This window comes from Macrobrachium rosenbergii, chromosome 9, assembly GCF_040412425.1.
Source record: "Macrobrachium rosenbergii isolate ZJJX-2024 chromosome 9, ASM4041242v1, whole genome shotgun sequence".
Lineage (NCBI taxonomy): Eukaryota > Metazoa > Arthropoda > Malacostraca > Decapoda > Palaemonidae > Macrobrachium > Macrobrachium rosenbergii.
The window spans coordinates 22,160,674-22,184,915 of record NC_089749.1 but is presented as its reverse complement, the minus strand read 5'-3'; the positions used below and the strand labels follow the sequence as shown (position 1 = coordinate 22,184,915).

Here is a 24,242-nt window from a genome sequence, read left to right as displayed (position 1 = left end):
CACTCAACTTTAAAGGAAACTGTAAATGAAATTTACCATAAGCATGGTTGGGAAGAAGCAAAGAACAGGCCATCAGGTGGCGCTTGATTAGTTTAGATCTCAGTTGAAGCCGAAAGTTGACAGAAGCTAACTGCCGACATATCGCAAGCAATTTTTCCTAATTATGTGATCAACAGGCTGATAATTCAGCTTTTCATTTTATTATTATAAATAAAAAACTTTCGAGAAATTGCATGTGAAACGTCGCCAGCTAGCCCGTCAGCCATTTGCAATGAGTGGATATGAACAAAATAATAGCGCGGCCCTGGTGGCCTGTTGCGGTAACACACAAATATTGTTTATTTATTATGGTAAAATACATTTAGTTTCCTTTAAAGGTGACTAAATTTACATATGATTTCATACTTATTCTCATATATTCTCACAATATCATAATTCATGCATAGAATCATACATTTTTCCCCATGAAATCACTAAAATATTCAATAAATGTGTGTTGAAACATACTAAAAATTCTTTTTTCCAGAAAATATCTTTGTAAAATAGGGGTGCGTCTTATATGCCGGCAAATATGGTACATTTTAAATTTTTCTCTTATACGCATTATGGGATTAGTTTGCAAAGTGGTAAATTTTACAAATCTTTCATCGTGCAGTTTCTCACTGGTGGTAACTGTAATGGATTGCCTTATGTTATTCAAAGCTTAGCATGTGTAACTTAGACTAGAAAGTTCTGTCTATATGCAGTCGTCTTTATCTCCATCACAGGGTGACTTGGCTGGTTGGCAGGGTGACGTGTCATCCATGGGCTTTCCTTCACATCTAAATTTCAGCGCCTCAGATAGTTCTAGTCAACAGAATGCACCTGGGGTAAGTGTTACTCTTTGATAGTTTTCTTAACCATGACCACTTGCATCCAACCTAGAGGTACTTGAAACCAGTATTCCAGTTGTATCTGGAGCAAACAAAGCTCAGCTTCCTACAACATCAGTTGGTTACAGAAACCTGAATTGAAGATGAATCTATTTTGTGGTAAAATATTTTTTTTATTATTGGAAATTGATTTGCAGTTCCATATTCTTGATAAAATCTCAAGTTGTTAAATTTTTTAAATTTTTGAGTTTTGCAGATTCATGGTACTCTTGATTTAAATGGCAAATTATAAGTTTTGTATATGAGATTTTAAGAATATTAGTAAGAAACTCAAAATAATTGCTAGACTCAAAGATAGGATGAAATAACACATGGATTTGTCCTAAGAGGTGTAATAGTTTGTCATGGAATGGTAGACAGTCAAGTGCCATTGTTTTATTGCAAGATAATAATAGGGTGTTTTAAGGTTTTTAAGGTAGTGATAGCCATGTAATGTTGCAATTTAATGTATTAATAGAAATTAAGAGGATTATTATTTAAAGATTTATTATGAGGGTAGTGTAGTGTCAAAAGTATTTAGGTAATATATTGATAGATTTTGCTCTTGGTAAATTTGAAATTGCATTACATGTAATTATTTTTATTTGGGTTTTTGGGTGGGGAGGAAAGAGTTCATGGTAATGTATGTGTTGATTGTGATATTATGATGCAAAAAAATCATGTTACATCTTTTTGCAATGACCTCTTCCAAGTGGTGGGAATTTTTCTGCTTGAGTGCAGTTTTTATGATGTTTTTCTGGATCGTGATAGATGCTTCTATAGCCTCATTAGCAATACATATAAAATTGTAAATAAAACTGATTGCTTCACTAGTTAGTGTAATTTTGCCTGAAGTGCTTACTTTTTTATTGAGGTAGCCTCTGCTGTGGAATACATACTGAAGATTCATTGATCTATATGATTGTCAGTGTCATGTATTGGCAAGGTAAAGGTTTTGCTTTCATTATATTGAGGTCATTTTGTTGAAAGTGTTGAAATGTACGTTCTGCATTAATTTTTTTTTTTTTTGTGTGTGTATGTGTTGTGTGTTTTTACGGGAATACAGACCAATTGCCTTTTATGTGAGAGTATTCCTTAGTAGGGGTAGGGGTTGGAATTGATTTTTGAAGCTTAGTAAAGTGGTGGTTAACTGGTGGTGGGTTGGTGAGGGTGGGTTCTCCTTTTACCCTACTCCCTTGCTGCTGTCATCAAGCATTTTTCTTCGGCTGCTGTTATGGCTTGTTGTTGCGTTTTGACTAATCATCAGGTTGCAACTTCTTTATTTCACTCTATGTATAGTATTTATGTCTTTTGTTGAACATAAATTTAAAGAGGAATGGTTTGAAGAAATAAAGTGGCTGTTTGGCTGCTTTATGTCTTTGGTGTTAATGTAACCAGGTTTGTTTAGCGTTGGTGCTAAGAATGTCTCTGCAGTGGAGAAGTTTGGCAGGAGCAGAGTAAGGCCGGAAGATGTTAGTTGGTTTCTTTGGAGGCAGTTGGAAAAGTTTGAACATTGCCAAGGGACTGTTCCCTTTCTCTTTCTGCTCTTTCAAGGGGTTAATGCTTTTGAGTTTAGGTGGCCAATTTGTGCTCTCCAACAATGCTGACCTTGCAGAGTTCTCCCCATGTGATAAAGTGGTACTGTACATGCTTTGTTCACCATTGCCTGCTAATGCCTTGGTAGGGTACCTGCTGTTTCTGTTAAGCAACTTGATGCTGTTGAGCATCTGATATTGATTGACTTCTATGAGGGGGTGACCCCTGAATTATCAAGTGCAGGCCATGGAAAGAAGGGATGGTTCTGGTTTTGGAAGGCCTTTCACCAGCATCTCTGTCAAACTGAATGAGTACCTTCCATGTTTGGGAACTGTGACAGCATTTGCTCATTTGGCTTGGGAATTGTGTAATGTAGGTAGGGTATGACACTGCGTTCTCTGAGCATGCTTACGAACCAGCAGTTCCTTGTTGAAGAAACTCTTGAGAGGTACTCAGAAAAGTTTGATGCTGCTGCCTGCCTTGACATGTTTTCTTCAGTAACCAAGAAGAGTAGGACTTTGACAGAGTAAGGAGAAGAACTGCAAGTGCATATCTGTTTACTCAGCTTTATCAAGCTTTTTTGCTCTTCTTTGCCATGTGTCTTTTTTTGCATTTTCTTCTTCCCATGGTAGGAGTGGAGGAGGCAGCTTGAACCCCCACACACACACACACACACACACACACACACACACACACACACACACACACACACACACACACACACACACACACACACACACACACACACACACACACACACACACACACACACTTGGAAGCTTGAATTTGAAGTCAATGGCCCTTGTGGGCTTATTCCATATGAATAGGTTTCATCTACTGAATAATATAATAATAATAATAATGTGCACATCTACATGATCCCTTAATAATGTATGAGCAACAAATGGTTCATGTGCAGAAGGTTGCTGCATTAAGATATGATTGAGTGTATCCTGGCAAGCTGTGTACTCATGATTGTGCAGACACTGGAGTGTTCCTGTTTTATCCAAGAACCCTGATAACCCACGTTAGCACTTGTCTATACCTTTTACTGTAGTTTGGTTTTGACTGATCAAGAAAGTGTGCAGGAATGTTGACCTCGGTTGAAAGTGGTTTGCGAGTCAGCCATTTATTGAGCTATTGGTAATAGTTGTGTTCACTAATATACTGATGTGTTTGCTTCTCTTCCGGGGGGGGAAAGCTCCAACTTCTTTTTAATCAAGGAACCTGTCATGACCTGAGAGTTCTTCAGCTTGGGCCTTTGAGCAGGGAAATTAGGGAGGTCTTTGGTTTGGTGGCTGGATGACAGGAACCTCATGGGAGTTCCTTTGACTCCCTCTTCCATAGATGATTTTGTTCTAGGATGTATTGAAGGAGAGTTAATGTGCACATGAGAGTGGTATGTTCATTTCAGGGATGAGGTCAAAAGATGTGTCTCATGCACATTCCCTGAAGGGGGCTATTGCTGTTAGTGCACCTTATGTTCATGGTATGGACACTACTGAATGTTGCTTGCAGCATTCCTTTGGCTGCACCCAAAAGACCTTTTAACCTTTTAGCACTTCTTTCCCCCAACCGTGCTGTCTAACTTCTCAGACTATTACTTCTTGACACAACTATGTCTTCCAGCAACCCTTGGGACATCTGGTTATTTTTAGTCCAATTCTCCAATTCAACCAAGTGTTTGTCACTCTAGGTCTCAGATAACCCTGGTATCATCCCCTGGTGGGCCCGTGTGAGAGGTAAAACTGATTTGTCAATCTGATTTAGGTGCCATAGAGTTTATCTTTGACCTGGCCCACTTTTCTCCTTTATGTGCTAAGGTAGCCTTAGCTACCAAGGAGTGTACCATCACCTAGGTTTGGTGTTGTAAGACAGTTTCTCTAGTTAAAGCTACTTTGCAGCAGATTGCTGACTTCATTGTCCACTCTTGCTGGGACAAACTCATCTCAGTCTCTTCGGCCTTTTGCTTGAAGGGCATGGACCTCTCTTAAGTAAAGTTGTCCTTGCTTAGAAGAGTGTATGGCGGTAAAGCTTTGGCTCATAGGATGTGGCTCCCTCCATTTCCCCACTTGACAGTGGGCAGGTGTAGTGGTAAAGCTACGGTTTGAACCTATCAATTCATGATTTATTAGCTGCCTTTCAATTTGTACTACCCTTTCTCATGAGAAGCACCCAGTTCTCCAAAGTTTTTCTGGATTGATAGCTCAGAGACATCTCAGTCTGGCTCAGGGTCCTATCAGTCTTGCAACCGTATGCCAGATTGTATAGGAAGCTCCTCTGCTCACAACCATACCCCAAAGCATGGTATTTTTGGGTGGAGATTCAAGTTGACAGTTAGTTGGGAGACTGTTCTTCCCTCCTTAATGTTCTCCCACTTAAGGAGGGAGTCTTTTATATAAAAGGTGATGTTTTGTATTACTTGAGGAAAAAATCACAAATTTTTATTTGTATTTTTTCTAGGTATAGAGCTTTTTATCATAATCCCACCTCAACCACCCCATGTAGTCCCTGGTGCCAAAGGAAAAAGTTTGATGATGGCAGGTGAATGGGGGTTCCTGTTTCTCACCATCACATCAATTGCGTAATTATTTGAAAGTTAACTACCATTGTCTGATTCCAGCTTGTGCTGAGGACTACTCTGGCATAAAAGGCTTTGTTTTGTATACCAAGGAAAAATACAAGTTGCTTTTTAAATATGCCATTTTTTATACAGTCAGTGTAGTTGTGTTACATGTTTGCTTGTTTTTATTGCAAAAGAGGTGTAAAATAATTTTATATACTACATTTTTAGGAAGGTCAAGGTCTGTAGTGTCATTTAGTGTCTTAATATCTCTAATTAGCCATACATATATGTACAGTATAGTACACATTCATAAGTTTATTCTAGGGGTTTAGTTTCGAATTTTGGTGTTAATATATTACGTGATAGTTGAGAACTTACTTTTTTCTGAGCTATTGTAAATGTTGAGAATAGTACAAGTCATTAATTAAACCTTGGTAAACATAATGTAAAAACGACTGTGCTTGGTTGAACTTTAGTAAATTTACTGTAAAAAATGACTGCTGTATTGCAGAGAGGGCAGGATCTAGACTGAGATTTTATCACCCATAGACTATTATTGATATTTCTTCTGTTTTATATATTGTTTATGACAACTTGAGTATTGTAAGAATAGCATTTAACATTGTATTGAAAGAACAGAATCTTCGGATGTTTCTGTTAGCTTACTGATGTTACATAATTATAATTTATTACTTACCTTAAATTGATGAAAAGCCACATCACCAGGGTTAGTGAATGTTTTCCAATTAATAGTAAATTAGTTATGTTGGTAATTGAATCATTTGATGGTGTAATTGTTGCAAGATGAAATTAGTAAACAATGTTTTTCATATAAAACCTTGAATGGTAGAGTGAAGTTTGTATTCCAGGAAGGTCTCCTGGTTGATTGAGGTGTCCTGTTGCTGGTGTTATAAAATTGTAATTGGTAAATTCATCTTGCTATGTGCTCTACAGTCATTGGTGCACTGGGCAAAATTATTTAGTTTATTATAAATGTAAAATTAGAGGACTGAAGTATGTAATGAAGGTTTGTTGATGATTAGGGAGGGAAATGGATTTTCAGTTCCTCCAAAAAAATTGATGGTCCATTTTGCATTATCATTGTGTTTTCTAGATTTTCTTCTTGATATATATCTAGGACTTGCCAGAACATACTTTCAATGGAGTGTTTTTAAGGTTCAAAAAGCTGCTGAATCTGACAATTCTTCCATAAAATTGCTGTAAACTGGAAGGCTATGATTTAATTGGAATAGCTTTCTAAGAAACAACTCTAGGAAGCATTGTATATAAGTGAATTTAATATATTTCCTGTATTTTGGTTAATTGTTGGTGGCAGTATTATTGAACATTGCATGGTTATAGCCACGGCTAGATATCATAAGCAGGAAAGAAGACTACAAGAAAATTTATTAAAATGCATAACTATTTTATTAAATGCATTTACTTGGGGGTTGTAAAACAACCTCGTAGTAAACATTAAGTGAGACTAGTTTAAATGCAAGAAAAGAAGTGATCAAGCAAAATATTGATATTTGGAAGGATTAGTAATGAAATAGCAAAAGCTAGAACATTAAGACTGTCTCAATTGTTGCCTCAGTTTATTGTAGAAATGTATTTCTTCAACTATGCATTTTATATATTTTTGAATATTCTACAATAATCTAGCATAGGCATGATTTTTAGTTCACTAATGAATTTTCCAAGATTTATAAATCTTGGGTTTTACAACATTGCCATTCACTAGCAAATTGCATAAATGATGTTTTCTTTATAAAACTGCTATCTGTTTCATCATGACCGCCTTGATTATATGCAGCCTCATTTCTGTGGACCCAGAAATTACCACCACTTTATCCTCATTTTTGGGGGGGATTTTCTACAGTCAGGAGTACCGTTGCCAATGGCAGTGTTTTTGCCTTATCAATTTGAACATTTTTATGTCCATGTGTTTATCATTGTAATTTCACGTTATACATATACATTTTTTGTAAGGTATCATTGTAATTTCACGTTATACATTTTTTGTAAGGTTTGGATCGTCTTGTAACACCTTTCCCCTTTGCACAGTACAGAACAGATGTACAATGCAAGCAATGTCTCTTGTTCTCAGGATTTTAGGTTTCGGTTAAGGAGTGGTTTGTTTGATGAGTTGCTGTCCCGGGCTATGCCTGACTACCAAGATATCTTATGTTGGAAGTTTGGTGTTCTCTTCAGACTTGAGCTGTGATCAGCTCTCCTTACCTTAGCATTGAAATAACGTGCCAAAGTCCATGTTCTTTTATCCGACTCCATGGGAAATGCTGGCCTGCCTCCCTATTCCTGGCTGTGATATCCCAGCTTGTCTTGTCACAGCATCTGGCTTACCATTGTTGTTGCCCATGTAGCCTCGACATGTTCTGTTGTTGCTACCTGCTTCCTGGTCACAGAGTTTGATGTAACTGAAGGTTTACTTGGCAATGCAGTTACAATTGGAGGTCTTGATAATTTATTTCCCTGGTGAGCTCTTCTGTGCTGGGTCTGGCAGCATCTCTTTCAGTCCCAAACCTGTTGGATGCAACCCTCAACTCAGGCTCTAATGCCTTTGCCAGGGCTAAGCTACACTTGAATTTTGTGTATTTTATTTTATTTTATTTTATATATTTTTTTTAATTCATCTGGCCCCCTTGGGACAAAAGTAGTCGAAGATTTTTTTTGTCCTTTGAGCTGAGGAGTAGTGAGAGAAATACTAAGTTCCTATAGGGGCAAGGTTTACTCATGGGGAACTGAGACTGCAGTCATTCCAAGCTTCCAGGCAGTAATAAGGACCATTCAGTGCGACAATGAAGCTGCGCTTCTGGGAACATTTTCTAGAACATACCTGAACAATCAGGCGTTTAGAAAATGGTGTTTCAAAAGGCTGAAGCTTTAGTAACAGTTCGTCAGTCATGAGCAAGCTTGTGAGTGGGCATAGCACCCACTGGCTCTCTTGTTTATTTTCCATTCCACCCAGTGTACCTGTGAATGAAGGCTAGTGGACAGTCAGACTTCTCTACCCCAAACTCCATCCCCAAAATTGCTTGTTACCCTTGGGGCCTCTTGACACCCAAAACACCACCTCCCAGAAAGGGGGCAAGGTGTTTTGTGCTGCTAAGGACAAAGTCGTAGTGGTTTAGGATTCACCTGATGAAAATGCCAAAGACAATATGGCCTCTGAGAATAGGTTTTTTTTGTTTTCAATTAAGTTTGAGTTTTTTTATACGTCATTTTTTTTTAAATACATCGGACAAATCCTAAAACCATTGTTTTTTATACGTCATATTTTTTTTAAATACATCGGACAAATCCTAAAACCATTGACAAAGGCCTCTGTAACAGAATAATGGCTGGATGATTAGGACAACACTTTATTGTGAAGCTGTGACCTACTGAGGGCAGAATCCATTATAGACTTCAAAATATGCATGGGGTGGGAGTCTCACTTATTTCCTTTGCCTGGACCCATGTTTATAGAGGTTCTGTAAGAATCAAGATTGTTTTTCACAGGCTTGTTACCCTAAAGGTCATTGTTAAGGACTATCTAGTAGCCCATGCATTGTGAGCAGTAGGTAAGGCTGTCCTGATTTTAAAAGATCAACTCCATACTTTTTTTTTTTTTTTTTTTAGCACAGAACCTGGGGATTTCTCATTAGCTCACAGTTTATACTGTTCTCTTTGAAAGAAAATTACACTTTCATAGAAAATGGGTAACAATAGTGTGTGATATTTCTGAAGAATAATGGTATAAAAAGAAAAAAAAAAAACCTTATCGGGGGCGGAAGGTACACCATGGGTTAACAGGTTTTCTCTAGTTTCTTGCTATCCTGAACTGGCAGGAGTAGGCATTAGGTGGAGGAAAGTCTTTGCAGGCAGAGGGTGAAGGCTTGCCAAATGGTTTTGTAGGGCTAACCTCCATCCTGCTAAAATGGAATGATTTGTATTCGTTGACCAATACTAAAGTGAGTAGGGATGTGGTCTTTGAAAACCTCTTTCATTTTCAAAGTTTCCTTCATTTTTGCATTATGCTGTTCAGCGGGTTCTTCCCTCATGAATAGCAATTCAGGCAATATATGACATTGGTTTATGATGAAACATGTTATAGCTAGGTTTTTCTAAACATATCATCAATCATATAGAAAGTGTTCTCCGATTTGTATAAAAAAAGGTGAGGCTGAAGTGAGCAGAACAAAGATTTCTGGATCTTTGTGCATCCTTAGAAGTGGTTGTAATTAATGAGTTTTTATAAAAAAAAAAAAAAACACTTAAAAACACATTCTTATTTAATTAATGACGTTTTCTTATGTGATAATTTGCAAGACTTCATTACTGCCCTGTTAATCATATTTTGCTCGTTTCCATGGATGTGTAAAGTCCAGTTGCACCGTACTTGTATTAGTCAGTGTTGAGATGCCTTTGTTATGCTGTATCCTGCATATGGTACAATGCACACTTCTAACTCACATTGCGTCACTGTTGAGTAAACATTGTTGATCATTCTAGGAATGCTATTTTCTGGATTTTCTTAATTTTTTTTTCTTCTTCTTCTTCTTCCTGTGGAATCATGTTTTTTGTTAATACCGTTAATGTAATATTTGCTTCCTTCATAAGTCCAGGTCACTGTCCTATTATAGAATTTGCCAGTGTACAGAAATGTAAATTGGTTTTGATCCTAGAAGTACAAATCTGAAGCATGATACAAAGGAAGGCATGACTGAGAATCCTTTGAAACTTGGGGACTTGACATGTTGCGTACCGCAACCCAGGATTCCCCATACGTTTAAACATCATTATTCATTGTTGCCAGTTGTGTCAACACCCTTAGATTGTTGCTTGGTTCTAGGATTCCCCATACGTTTAAACATCCTCATTCATTGTTGCCAGCTGTGTCAACACCCTTAGATTGCTGCTTGGTTCTATAATTTAGTTGTGTGTTCATTTTGACAAATTATCTTTCATCTGCACTCATTTTTTATTTTAGCTAAATATACAGTAAATATGCTCTAGTGAGTTTTGTGTAAGTTTGGCCCTATTTGTATGTTAATGTTTTGTTTCTGATGTACAGTAACAAACTTCGGTACTATAACAATGTACTTGTTAGTTTCTGCTTGGGCAAGCTTGTAGGTTGTTGGTTATGTCTGGTTAGGGATCTCTTTGTGAACTGTGGGTCAAGGGCAGAAGTGCTCCTGCTGGTATGGTTGATTGTGTTGTATTGCTCAGAAGAGACCGTACAAGTGTTTAGCAACGAGGCTGTTCCTCATATGGATCTTGAGTTTAAGGCTTTTTGGTTATTAGGAACATAATTTTCAAATGAGTGTTCTGAAACTGTGCCGTTCTTTTTTTATCCTCAAAGTGTTCATTACTTCCTTGGATGGACAAAGACTTTTGGGTAATCCATCAATTTCTTTGGAACCTTGGAAGTCCCCAATCAGAATTGCTCTGCTGGGGAGCCAGAGAAACCTTTGAATTGGCAGTAGAGCATAGAAAGTGTCCAGGCTTGTCCTGAGAGCTTGGGACGTTATCGCCAGTGCTCTAAGTTCTAGGTTGTTAGTTCATCTGCCAGAATGGTTAGTGAATGTCAAAATTTGTAGGGAACTGTCATTCATTGGTGTATTTGCAATGCCATAACAGCATTCTGCTGGTTAATTGTTTACTCCAGGCAAGTTCAGTGGTGCAGCCATGGTGCAAGTGCAGTCTAGATGTTAGGGTTTTTCTCCCTTTGGCCTAATCAAACAGGTCTTAGTGAAGTCTTAATATTCAGCGAGTAAGTGGACCTGCTTAGCTCCCCTGTGGCCTCAGCAGGAGTAGTTCACAGATAATTTGGATCAATTCTTGGACAGTCCTAGAAATATTCTGTTCTGGCTTTAAGGTTTTGAAATTGCCTCACTTTTGAATGTTTCTTGACTGGCTGGAATCCTGTATCCTGGTTAGAAGGACAGTCCTAGAAATATTCTGTTCTGGCTTTAAGGTTTTGAAATTGCCTCACTTTTGAATGTTTCTTGACTGGCTGGAATCCTGTATCCTGTTTTCTAACAATGACTGGGAATATATGAATATATCACCCGTGGGGTGAAGATTAACGTACGGCACCTTCCTTTGGCATCATATAAGAGTGAGGGAGGGGCTTCTTGGAGGTTGCATCAACAGTGATCCCAACACTGAAGAACTTCAGCAGCTACACTTTAACCAAGGAAAATGGGTCAGGGTCATGCTCTTGTGTGCAAGGATGTTTGTTGCATTGACTTTATTTTGAAAACCTTTTAAGTTTTCTCATTACTCAGAAATTTCTTATCAGGATATTGGGTGACCTGCCCTGGTTTGGGCTGAAAATGTGTATTGGGATATTGTTATAGTATGTTTACTATAGTCAAACCAATGGATGGTGGCTGTTGTCTCAGTGTCTGAATTTTTGTAATTTTTCCTTAACGAAAATGCCATGTTTAGAGATACGTCTGAAAACCTAAACAATATAATAATGAAGACGGATTAAACACTCAGGTGGGAGGGTTTCATTGATAATAATCCCGTATTATCCTTGTTCTCTTTTCTTCTATACCCGACTTCAATATCTTCCTTTCCCTCCCTCTTTAACATCCATAGCAATCTCACTACACACATACAATATATATATATATAATTATATATACATGAAGGTTAGACATATTGTCGAAAACTTGAAGATGTAAAACGATAGGCCCACCAGAGAAACAAGTGAATAATTGTTATAGTATGGTCAGCAATATGGTTCTATTTTCAAATACAGTATACAAATATCAAAATTTAGTTTTTTTATTGTTAGAGATTATGCTGGATTTTGCCAGATTTATAAAGATGACCTGTATATAAAAGCAAAGAATCAAAATGGTGAAATAGACATACAAACATAGACTAAATCAAACATGTATCAGAGTGGAAAGGGTATTTAGAATAAGAAAAGACCTTTTGAATCTTTTAGCTGCCCTTCCTGTGTGTCAAATCAACCTCTCTCTCTTTAGACAGGTTTTAGGCCCATTAAATATAAAATAGTAAAAATGAATAAAAAGTTATTTAGTTTGAAGGTATAACATATGTTATGTTGTGAGGTAAAACTTATTGAGTTGAAACAACCTGGCCTCATATCAAACAGGAAAATTTTTCATTAGTCAGTTTTTGTTAGTACTATTCAGTAACATTTGATGTTATTTAACAAACTTTTTTCAGACCAAATAAAAATCACGTGCTTTAGTATGTGGGAGTGCTTGTTGGAAATCGCCTATATCTTCGAAACTGCAACAGATTTTTTGCTACAGACAGGAACTAGGAGATGCCATTTTACAGAATTTTTAGATGTAACACAGATCTAAAGGGTAAATTTTTTTGGGCTCTGTTACTGCATCAGGTCATTTATGAATAGTGAGCGTGTTCCTTCTTCATTCTCCACCTTATCCTAATGGCTATCCAAGGTATCTGTCCTCCTGCTTGATACTGCTGGCAAGTGGTCAGACCTAAACGTGTGCCAACAATTTTTGCATGCACCATAGTCTCTGCAGCTTGATTTGCTGGAACCTCAGAGCTTACACCACTTATGTCCTCTACCTCTGTGATACATGACTTTGCTTTGGAATGTTCAGCCACTTGATCTTCACACATGTATATTGATTGATAGGGTTATGATGAAGCAAATTTCATTTTGCATGGTTTTACCATACAGCCCATTTATTATATAGCAAGAACCTTTCTGTTTTCACCAAACTGCCTTTTCTGAGTTTTTAAAATTTATGCAAAGTGATAGAGAAGGTTACATTTTGTCTTATGTGGGACAGAGTGTCTGCAGTTAATGACTCAGACTGACTTAACACAAGGCTGGTATGACACAGATATTCACATCTGTGGAAAAGGATTTGTAAGATGAAAAACACTGCAAAAAAATTATTATAAACAACATATAAAGAGTCTCGGATTTTCATCCACAAAAAAGGCATCTAAATGACTAAAAGTAGTACTAATTTTGCAGTTATGCATGACCAGCTGAATTAGAAACTAATTGTTTTATTTTTATGGTGTGTTTGGAACAGTCACATGAACTTTAGGAATTTGAAGACTCTAGTGAAGTCTGAACTGTACCAGTCAGACTGACCAGTCTTAATCATGGAATTTTCATTAAATTTAAGGAAACGCCGTATTTCTGTAAAAATAGAGATGAGATTTGTGATGTAAGACAAATCCAGTCTAATCTAAATGCAAGACATACAGTACATGAAGAAACAACTTTGAATTTAATCATTTTTTTTAACACTTTGATGTCCTTTACAAGTATATCTGCCTGTGAAAAGATTGCTTTTGCCTTTGTGTTGTTTTTATAGGATTGCTTAAGGACCTTGATTTAGTTCATCCAACTTCCATTAATGAGTTTTCCAATTGCTATATAGTTGTTAGCCAGTGAGAATGTGAGCTAGAATGGTTTGGAGAGCCTACAAGGCATACTATGAAATAAGGGTTGGATTATGTGGACACTTCAGGTATATGCACTAAGGGACACCTGTGTGATTGATGGCTAATGTATATCCTGGTGATGTTATGGCTTTACCTGTTAATAACTTGCTAAGTATTTATATACCAGTTGAGTACCTCTGAAATTTGGCATGAAGTGGTCATGGGATAGATGATTCCTCACCTGTTGTAACATTAGAAGTCAGACATGTTGATATTTTTTAAAATATAAAAGGTAATGTACCATTTTCTGATTTTCTTTCCCTGCAGAAGGGGCTTTTATTAGCATTATGTTACTTTTATTTCTGTAAAACTGTGAAGGTTATTTTTAGCAGGTGCACAACTACTCAGATTATCAGTTTTTTTTTTTTCCTTATGATTGTAACTTATTTTACACATTTTGGGGACACTTCCTGGGAAGTCAATTTTAATAGGGGAGCAAATAGTACGTATTTGGTCCTCGTGACTGATGGAGGAGAGAGTATCCTTTCAATGGTAAGTTTAAAGGTAGAGTTTGTCTGTCATCTTATGTTTCAAATGGCACTATTAAAGTTTAAATGCAGTCAAGTCCTTAGTGTTCAAATTATGGAAAAAAAGGTGCCTGGAGGGTGAGGTATCATCTTAAGTTTGAGATCAGTTTTATAGTATGTACTGTAAATGATTGCCTTTTTATTGAAGTTAAATGATGCCTTTATGCTGTGATCTAAGTGTTTGTTGAAGAGAAAGAAGATTAATTTCTTGATCTGGACAAGTCTTTTATTTACACAGTGCAAGTTGTTTCTTTAGTTTTCAAGATTTTAATCTGATAGACAAGGTCATCATTTAGAATTTTGTGGGTACAAATCTGTGGTTTGTGTGGATTTGTATTTTCAAATACAGAATTCAGGAAGCTAGTTCATTTTGATGTTTATGCCTGTAAAATTGGGTGCTTTTTGCAGCATTTAGGGAAAAGGTTGGCTTTATTTTGTAAATAAGAAATAAGGTTCTCAGTGGATTGTATGGAATTAGAGAGAGCCAGTTATAAATTTTGTCTTAATTCTTTTGTAAAATATGTTTTAGTAATTCTTAAAGGTTTGAGAAGTAGCACTTATAACCCATTGAAAGACTGTATTGCTGTCAAAATTTCATTTTTGATAAATCTACGGAAGCTTTTGTACACGGGTTGTTTGGTTGAAACTGGCTGCAAATATTTTTCAATATTTTTATGGTTTGCTGGAAGTTTCTGAAAAAATTTTTTTTTTTTTTTTTTGTACAGTATGGTTTTGAAATAACTAATAAAGGCTGAGGAGTTTAGACATCAAAAATGGTTTAGAGAATTTTGTAGTGCATTGAGTAAAAGTAGATTGTCCAAGGTGTAAGTTGGATATTTTTCATTTAGTTTGTGACATTCTCTATTAATGCAGAATAATGGAATATAGTTATTTAGGTTATGCTGAATTTTGTTTAGATTTTACGTAGCCCATGTTCAATTTTTCTCTTTTTGGGGGGAGGGATTTCATTTTACAGAAAACATGGTGAATGTGTCCTGGAGAGAGCAATAGGCAGTGATTAGTTCTTGTGTTATGACTTAATACATAACTTACTTGCTGAGATTTATGAAATATTAGTTTCCCTTTTTAAGTTTAGATATATCAGTGTTGTAGGCTTGGAATTTTGATCTTGTATGGATTAATTTTTTTTTTTATTAAAATGATCATTATGGTTGGTTACTGGGTAACCTGTTGGTGTTTCAAAGGTAAAACCAGGGAAATTAAAACTTTTCATGTTTAACTTTAGTGAAGGCAGTCAGTGTTTTGAGATAACTTTTTGACAAGGATTGAAACTGATCTCAAATCTTTTATATTGTATTTATGTCTAGTGTAATGATTTTTACATTTAGAATTGTAGTTTATAAAGTGTGAAATATTTTGGAGCCAAAGGAAAATTTTCTGAAAAATATTGTTGAAATGTTGACTTTTGGATGCCTTCTACTGTCATTATGTGAACATTCCGTTTTGACATTACTGTAAATAGGAAACAGCCACCCAATAATAAAAGAAAAGTACATATGGACGCCTAACACGTCTTCACTGTGAACTTGCTTATATCGTGATAGTTGAAGATTCCTAGTAGCTTTATCTATCAGCTATCAAGACATTTCTTATTAAATATATTCAGAAATGTAAATAAAAGTTTCAGTAACAACCCAGTTTAAGCAAGCAGCATAACTTCCCTTTAGAGTAATGCTGTCGATTCCCTTCATAGTATACATTTTCCAGGGACATCTTGTCTCTCCTGATCACATCTCTACACTAGATGCACCTCTTTACTTTTTTAACATCCATGCTTATTGATTTTCTCTGCATATACACTAGCCTACACAGCTTTTGCTCTTTTTGTAATTACTACCAAATTTTTAAGGTTACGGCCAGCAGAAAAGTGAAAAAGTAATGTTTGTGTAGCTGCTGAAGTTTAGAGAATGGTTGCTCACCTGTGCAAAAATTTCTCAAAAAGTTAAGAAGGCAAGTTCTTAACATATGTAGGCATTTTCTGATGTTGCATTCGTGGAATAATCTTGGTTTCACAACAAGGTTTTAGTTGTTAGAAAAGGATCCTGGTTAGATGACTAGATTTTTCTGGACTGTTGTTTGAGACTGTGTGGGGCACATCACTGTACGTGCTGGCTATGCGTGAGTTTCTTGGGTGTCAGTAACTTAATGAATCGCTAGTTTTTTTTAGTTGCTTTGTCTGTATATGAGATAATAGCTGCTTTCATGTAAAACTAAACTTCCTGGCAATCTTCCAAGGATGTAAATTGGGTTGTTGCATTGGTTCAGTTGATTTATTGAAAGCTCTGCTTGGAAGACGTAATCTCACTTGTGCTTAGTGGTTTGTTGTAGGTTTCCATTTATATTTGCAAACCTTTCCTTTGACTTCCTTGATTGAAGCAGTGTTTCATGTTTGTGGTTTTTGAATTTTTCTCTATGCTGAAGAATGTAAAATACAAACCCATCAGAAAATCCAGTTATTCTTGAATAACACAATGCATATTGTCCCAAAGCTTTTCATGGTAATAAAAAAAGAATTTCCAATTGAAGATGCACTGTTCTTTGTATCTTTGCCACTTATTAGAGAACACATAGTTGAAGCTTTGCTCATTATCATGAAGTATTAATGCATTACATTTAAGAAATTTTGGTGGAACTGATGATAATTTGATTAGCAGCACCCTGAGCCAATGGTTGGCTGTCCTTTTAAAGAAGAGGGTGAAGGGATGGCAACCTGGTGCTCATAGTTGTTGTCTGGAGCAAGAACAGAAACGCTAAAAGAAAAACATTTGTTTTACCATGACAAAAACTGATAGATCTATTGTTGCACCGTTTGGGTGCAATGAAAGTAAAATAGTGAGTATGAAATACAGTACATACCGATGGCTCATGTAGGGAATATCACTCGTGTAAAGTAGTTCAACAAGACCACTAAGTAACATCTGTAGACCTGATTGGCAACTGGAAGTTGAAGCCAGTAAATGGGGATGGTGGATTGCATGGTGGGAGGAGACCAAAGGGAATGCACGAAAGGTAAAAAGCAGAAAGCAATACAGCAGAGTCTACAGGGGTTTTGCAAAGGACCCTTAGCACCATCTACATTGTGCTGTGCAAATCACAGTGAAAGAAAGATGGTGTGTTGAGGTGGGATCATTATTCTATTTGTACAGTTGAAGCAAATAATCTTATTGTAACCATTAGGAAGACAAGGCAATAATAACAATATCTGCCAGAATTATTTTATTTAGGAGTATGTGGTCAGTCAGACTTAGTAATATATTGAACCAGCATGAGTGTCCATGTTAGAAGAGTAAAAGGTAGAATTACATTTTGTCAAACAAAATTACATTATTGGCAGATTATAGAAATGTGTAAAAGCTGTAGGAGTTATGGAACTTGAAGGTAACGGACTTCCCGTGGACTTAATGTCATGGAGAAGAGTATGTAATTCAGTCTTTTAATGACAAATGCAGAAAAGCAACATTAAAATTATATTGCTGTGTGCAGGGCTAAGTTGAAATGGAGTGTTAATTGAAAGATTTTAGCTTTAACCATTGGATTATGGTTTATAGTTAATAAATTATTGAAGATATAATGCTGTCTTCATGCTTTTTTTTTTTTTTTTTTTTTACACAATGTTGAAGCCTCTCAATTTCTCTACTCTTGCACCGTGCCATATATCTGTCAGCCTTTTGAGGCCTTCAGATTTGCGCAGATCTGCTTGGTGTGAGACTCAGTGGGAATATCCCAAAACAGCAGCAAAGTGGCACCAAGACAATGTAAACCTTACAATAATGTATGCGTGCACTTTTTATCACGAAGAGCAAAACACGATCAAGCACTGTGTGATAGAATGGTATTTCTAGATATAATAGGCCTTGAACATTTGTTCATGTAGCCTGTTCAGATCTGTTTTTCAATTCTTTCCCCATAATTTGTAATAAACAGTCCAATTTAATCTCTAATACCTCCTTTGGGGATAGGTCTTGAAAATGTGAGATACTGAAGTAAATGAATGGTTTTACCTATATTTGACTTGCTATAACTTTACAGTCATTACCAAACAAAAACTACTTTCAGTTTTCTTCTGAAGATGTAAAGAAACCCACAAGATTCTTGTGTATAACATTTTACTAGTAAATGTTACATATTACTTGGATCTCGAGCACTTTCAGGTCTATTGCTGGGCCTTGAACCAGCCTGACTACCTCATCTCTTGAAAAAGGGTCACAGTTAGGACCTGAAAGTGCTCGAGATCAAAGTAATATGTAAATATTTACCAATAAAGTTATACACAAGAATCTTGTGGGTTTCTCTTTCCATCTTTACAGTCATTGTCATATGGAGAATAAAGGAAGTGCATAAGTAGAAAATGGGTCAGATCCCATTTAATGCAGTAAAAGGATCAGTAAAAAAAGTTTTATTAAGAAGATATAAGTACAGTACAGGCAGTCCCCAAGTTACGACAGAGGTCGGTTCTTGACAACTTATGTCGGATCTTAACTTTAATGAAAAAAAATTATAAAAATAAAAAAAAAGGTTATAAAAGCCTTACCTTTAATCCTTTGGTTGGCTTGCACACTCAAAGGATGGAAACACTTATTTACATGAGGGAGCTCAGAAACTAGTACCCAGCTAACATTGCCTTAACTTTGGATTTTCACCTCAAGTTGGAGGCAAATTTTTATTAATTATGAAAATCATTGTAAGATTGGATCGACTTGAGTCAAGACCTTTGTAACTTGGACTGCCTATATATATGTAGGTAATATATTTGAATCGAAGACTGCATGTGTAATGAAGTATACATGAAGGCACTTTCAGTAATCCAGGAAACTAGGCAGATCAGTTTGTAGTGTCCTCGTAGTTTTAGTTGTATAATAAATTGTGAAGTCCAGATTGAACAGTAAGTTTACCTTGGACTCCACAGCCGTCTTTACCTGGCTATGGTATGATATTACAACACTATCGTTTTGTATCAGTGCATGGATGCATATATCAGATAAAGCACTGCGTTGCTTAAGTGTCTTAAGGACTAACCTTTCAACTAAAGTGACATTTTGTTGGTTAAACATATTTTCCGTTGAAAGGTGGTGTTACAGCTGGTATTGAAGCTAGTTATTAATCAAGTTCCTCCCTAAGTCTACATGTGAGGCATTTATAATATACCATTGCAAGATAGCGCCTATTTTTACAGTGATCTACTAAATTATCTACAGTGTGCCTTGCACTGCGTACGTACTAGGTGTTGTACCAGTTGTACCAAAATCCTTAGCAGCAGCAGCATCTGATGCATTTTATGTAAAGTAGAATGGCAGCCTCTACTTACAAAGAAATGCTCTGGAATAATTGTGAAAAATAATCTTATGTATATTATACAATATAAAATTGTAGCATCTACTGTTGTAAGAAGTTGCAAGGAAAATTTTTGAGCAAGAAAACCAAAGATGAGGTTGCATAGAACAGAAATATTAGAAGTAGATTAAAAAAATATGTAAGTTTAAGCAAAGAAGGTTGAAAGAAGGAACAAAACTACTTATAGACCCTAAGCTGTGGCTAGCAGGTGACAGAGTCGAGCTAGGACTATCTGTGCAGTAAGACTGGGTAGGGAATGCACTTGTTACTAGTACTGTATGGTAATTTGTTAGTGGTAAAGGATAATGTTTTATTGATGTTGGGCATCAGTTTCATAGTTGACCTTTCTTGTCTTTAGATTGCTAGATGAAATTGTGAAGTATCTCTTAAATGGTGTTTATCCTTCTATAGAGACATTGTGATGTGGAGCAGGTACTTTGTGAAATTGAATTAGAAGTAATTGCTAAAAATCCATATACAAAAACCCAAGATCAGATAGTAGTGGCCGTAACGGGGAAAAATATTGGGAAAAGTAGTATAAAAAATATTTTCTGCTTTTATGTCAATAACTTGAGTATAACTAGTCTTGTCATGGAGTAATTGATTGATTATCTTGTTTGATAGATGCAAAGTACTAATGGTTAGATCTGGGATTATGTTAGAATTAGGAAGGCTTTGCTATTTTGGTTTTATTTTCGAGTACATACAGTCAACCCATGCCTATTTGTGGTTCAATATTGGTGGATTTTGCTATGGAACTTATCCCTGAATTATTCATGAAAAGTTTGGTAATTCTCAGATTTGTTTTGCTGAAGTATTCACTAATTACTGTATTTTCACATTATTTTTGTGACTAAATACATTTATGATAAAAAATGATCTAATTTTCAAATAATAATGTAAACAGCAAAATATTAATAGAAAATTTTTTTTAATGTATATTAAATATTTAGGTACTGTACAGTATTTAACTCTACTTGTGAGTTCCCTGGTTTCCCCTATGTACTGCGAAAAGAAAACGGGACTGCTTCAATAGACTATAAGAGAAAATGGATGTTCCTGGATAACTAGAATAGTTTTCATACTCAGCTATAAGCTATATATTTTTAAGGGTAATGTTGTAAGGACTTTGAAATATTAAAAAGTGTTTTAGATGATAGTTTTGGGTATATTTGTTGTAGGGTGATAGTTTAAGGTATACATTTGATGTTTGAATTATTAAAACAAGCAATTATAAGTGTTTTTAGAGGGGGTTCGGTATTCACGGGTGGGTGTGGTACACATCCCCCACAAATATTGGGGGACAACTATACTGGCAGTTTACCAAAAATGGTTCCAGTCTTTTAGGGTTTTTCTGTAACAACTACATCTACTGGTCTATCCTCCTCCATTTTGATTTCTGTTATCTCAGCCATACCTAAAGTACCTAAGACATCACCTAAAAAAATTGGTTTGATCCTAGCTGGGACCAAGTACTGTTATTCAAGTCGGACATAAGTGCCTTGGAGCCTTGTGGTAGTTACAGGATGAGGTTCTTTTCACGAGGTCCAAGACTGATTCTGTTATACTGTACTTCAGTTGTGTAGAAACCTTTGAAGCTATTGAAAGAGACCTTAGCAGCTGCTTTGGTGCTAGGTGATGGTGATTCTCTTGCTGCTTTGACCTGACCTTGACAGAGTATGTAGAATTCATCTTTATTTACATACATCTGAAAATCTTTGGCAGAGATGCAACCGGAGGTTATGGTTGCCAGATGGAACCTCCTTGTTTGTTTTTCCTTCCTGAAAAGAATCTGGAAGTTTTCTAAATTCAGAGGGGTCTCTCTATAAGCTTGTCTTCCTTCTATGATGTTTCAGTCAGTCGCCAACAACACTCCTGCCATGTTTCATGCATTTGTCCTTCTTAGCGGGCATCAACTCCACAGAGTTTCTACTGAAAAGTCATGCCACCCTATAATTGGTAAGAATGGATGCCTATTGTTTAGTTATTTAATCAGGCCCTTGTCCTGCAGATTTGTCATTGTAGCCTCTGGCTAACCTGGCGAAGCTTTAAAGGGACTTGTTCTTGAGGGACCTCTTGGATTTTCTCTGTTCATTAGATTTTTGGGTGGATGTATTGAAGATTTGTTTGACCCATTTCTATTTCCAGAACCATTGATGCTGATCCTCAGTAATAAATTGACATTTGCAGTTTTGATAGCAGTGCTTGTACTCCCTCGACAATGAAGACTAGGCCAACAACATTTTTTGACTAGACTATACATGACCTAATAGAACTTTGAACCCTGTCAGTGTTCTACCAGGGACTCAGCCTGCATGACTTCAACTACTCCATAAGGGGGTGAGATGATGGTATGTCACATCTATGGACTGTGCTTCCACTCTAGAAGGTTTAGAAGGTTTGGCAGGACAAGATATTTTTCTTGGTAGATATGCTGTATTGTCATCTTTTATTTCTGGAGCTTAAGTCCATTCTACTGTTGTTACATCATCCAGTTTTCTCTGATGTTTACAACAGTACAACCAAACTCTTGACAAGTTCCATGTTCAGAATTATGAGGTTAGAATGTTGGTTCAGAAAAAGGCATTCAAAGAAGTGTAGGATTTGGATTGGCTTCTACAGCCACCGGTACATAGTCCTTTAGGTGACGTATGTTTAGAGGCTGATAGTCTCACAAATTCCTGCATCAGACCCCTTGGAGTCAATGGAATCTGAATGAAAAACAACCAGGAAAGGAGACATATTGGTATCCCAGTGCCTTCAAGATGCATATTGTCAAGTCTCTATACCCCTAACTTCATGGTAGTTTCTCAGAATCATCTGGGTGGGTTGTACCTTCCTTTCCAGGTTTGTGAGTGCATGTACTCATTTTATTGTATTTGTCTTTGAAGGTAACTCAAAAGCTGGCTGCTAATATTCTCTGTCCTCTTGAAGCTTTTTAGAGGACCTGCAGTGATGGCAGAATACCATAAGCCTTCAGTAGTCTTATCTTACCTCAGGAAGTACTGTTGTTCTCCAATGCAGGAAGTACTGTGTTGTCCAATGCACCAAGCAAAGAAGGGAACTTGCCTTCTGGACCATATAGCTACAGACCTGGGGTTAGAACAGGACTGCCACTGTCAAGTCAAGTTTTTAGAACTTAGGCCATCGTCAAAGCATTTGCTCCTCGGGAAGGAAAAATGGTAGGAATAAAGAATAAAGACAGATACCCCAACTAGGAAGACTTCTTTTGTCACTAGCCGCCTCATGCTGAGTCACTGAGGTAAATGGAGTTTCAAAGAGAATTACTCGCACTGTGGTTAGCCATTGATGGTCATCAGTGTTCCTTTGCGCCTTATTTCAGGGCTCCAAATTGGAACCCGTAATGTCGTCGCCAAATGGTTCACAAGCAATGAGGAATTATAGCTTACCTGAAAGCCACTACAGTATGTACTGTACAGGATATCTTTTTAAGACTCATGCCAAGGACTAGTGGAAGAAGCAGTTTTCGAAAATCCATCTCCTTTTAGATTTAGACGAGTCTTTTTTAATAATTATTCTGGTGTTTTGGTTCCTTGATAGTTAGCAAGTACTATGTGTATTGGTTTATGCTATTTTTTGTGTGAGTACTTTGAGTCATTTTCCACAAAACCTTACTTGGATGATATTACAGAGAATTGACAGTATTCAAATATTTTTAGTCAGTGGGTTGTGATGAAGGAAACTTTTGTAGAGCAACAGGTTTTTTTCATGCTAACCTATTAATCATAAATAAAGGGTCCCTGTTCCCATCCACATGGACTCTTCCCCATAGGGGGTTAGTGCCGTCAGGGCACCTCACGTGATGCATTGTGAGGTGCTGCATTGTAGGCGTTATCTAAGGTTCTATTCAGTGTCACTCTGGCCCCTAGCTGCAACTCCTTTCATTCCTTTTACTCTACCTCCATTCATATATTTCTTCTCGCTTGCTATCCACCCCCTCCTAATGATTATCCCATAGTGCAACTGAGAGGTTTTCTTCCTGTTACACCTTTCAAGCCTACCTATTCTGAGTTTCCTTTCCAGTGCTGAATGACCTCAAAGATCCCAGTGCTTGGCCTTTGGCCTAAACTCTATATTCCGTTCCACATGTACTCCTCTTCCTCACCTCACCTAGTAAAGCTGACACATGCGCACTGAGTCTGTGCTGAAGAGTGCGGGATTTTTGCCCTGAAAATAAGCTATCTAAAGCTGTGTTTAGTAAAACCTGTTTTGTGTTGCAAAAACATGATAGAAACAGTATAACAAATGTCAGCTTGAAGTCAGTTTTCTTCTTGGTAACTTTTCTTGTATTGTAAGAATATCAGATGTTCTGTAGGTCATCACCTGTCATAGGTTTGTCGGGAATCTGTTTTGGCTCGGGGTTTCCAGTTGGGATGTGGTTTGGATGACTGGCTAACTGAAGTTATGTGGTCTATGCAAATTATCAGATTAAAAGCAAATACTACAACTGCTGGGAGGTAAGGGTCACCATTTTTTGGTAAAATTTTAATCTCTGGGATGGCACCAGTGCTAAAATGTTTCTCAAGTCTGAAGTTGTGTAAACTCTCCTGTAAAGATTAGTCACAAGATGGGAGGCCTAAAAACCCTGTGGACTAGTTATCTGTAGTAGGTCCTACTTGTGCCTGTGACATCTCGCATACAGTAACACACTGAGTGAACTCAGGGTGCCTTATATGTAGTTTTTAACTTCAAAGAAGAAAATGGTGGACATGTATCTTGCATTTATATAGCATGCATATGACATTTAATCAGTATGAGGTTTTTATTTATAAATTTTTTGACACAATGTTACACTATATAAAAAATTGACAGGGGCTTTACATTTAAAATAGAAGTAGTGCAGAT

At 36.7% G+C, this 24,242-nt stretch overlaps 1 protein-coding gene across 50 annotated transcripts in view; it reads left to right on the top strand.

Annotated features, from left to right (window-relative positions):
- LOC136841567 (protein tramtrack, beta isoform-like) overlaps positions 1–24,242 on the top strand; it is a 125,718-nt gene that overhangs the window by 6,065 nt on the left and 95,411 nt on the right. For all 50 annotated transcript variants that reach the window (XR_010854001.1, XR_010854003.1, XR_010853992.1 and 47 more), the window contains exon 4: positions 768–869. Coding sequence is in view for 39 of the 50 variants with exons in the window: in XM_067108575.1 (XP_066964676.1) it covers positions 768–869 (102 nt within the window). In the remaining 11 variants the exon portion in view is untranslated. The remainder of the gene's footprint in view (positions 1–767; positions 870–24,242) is intronic.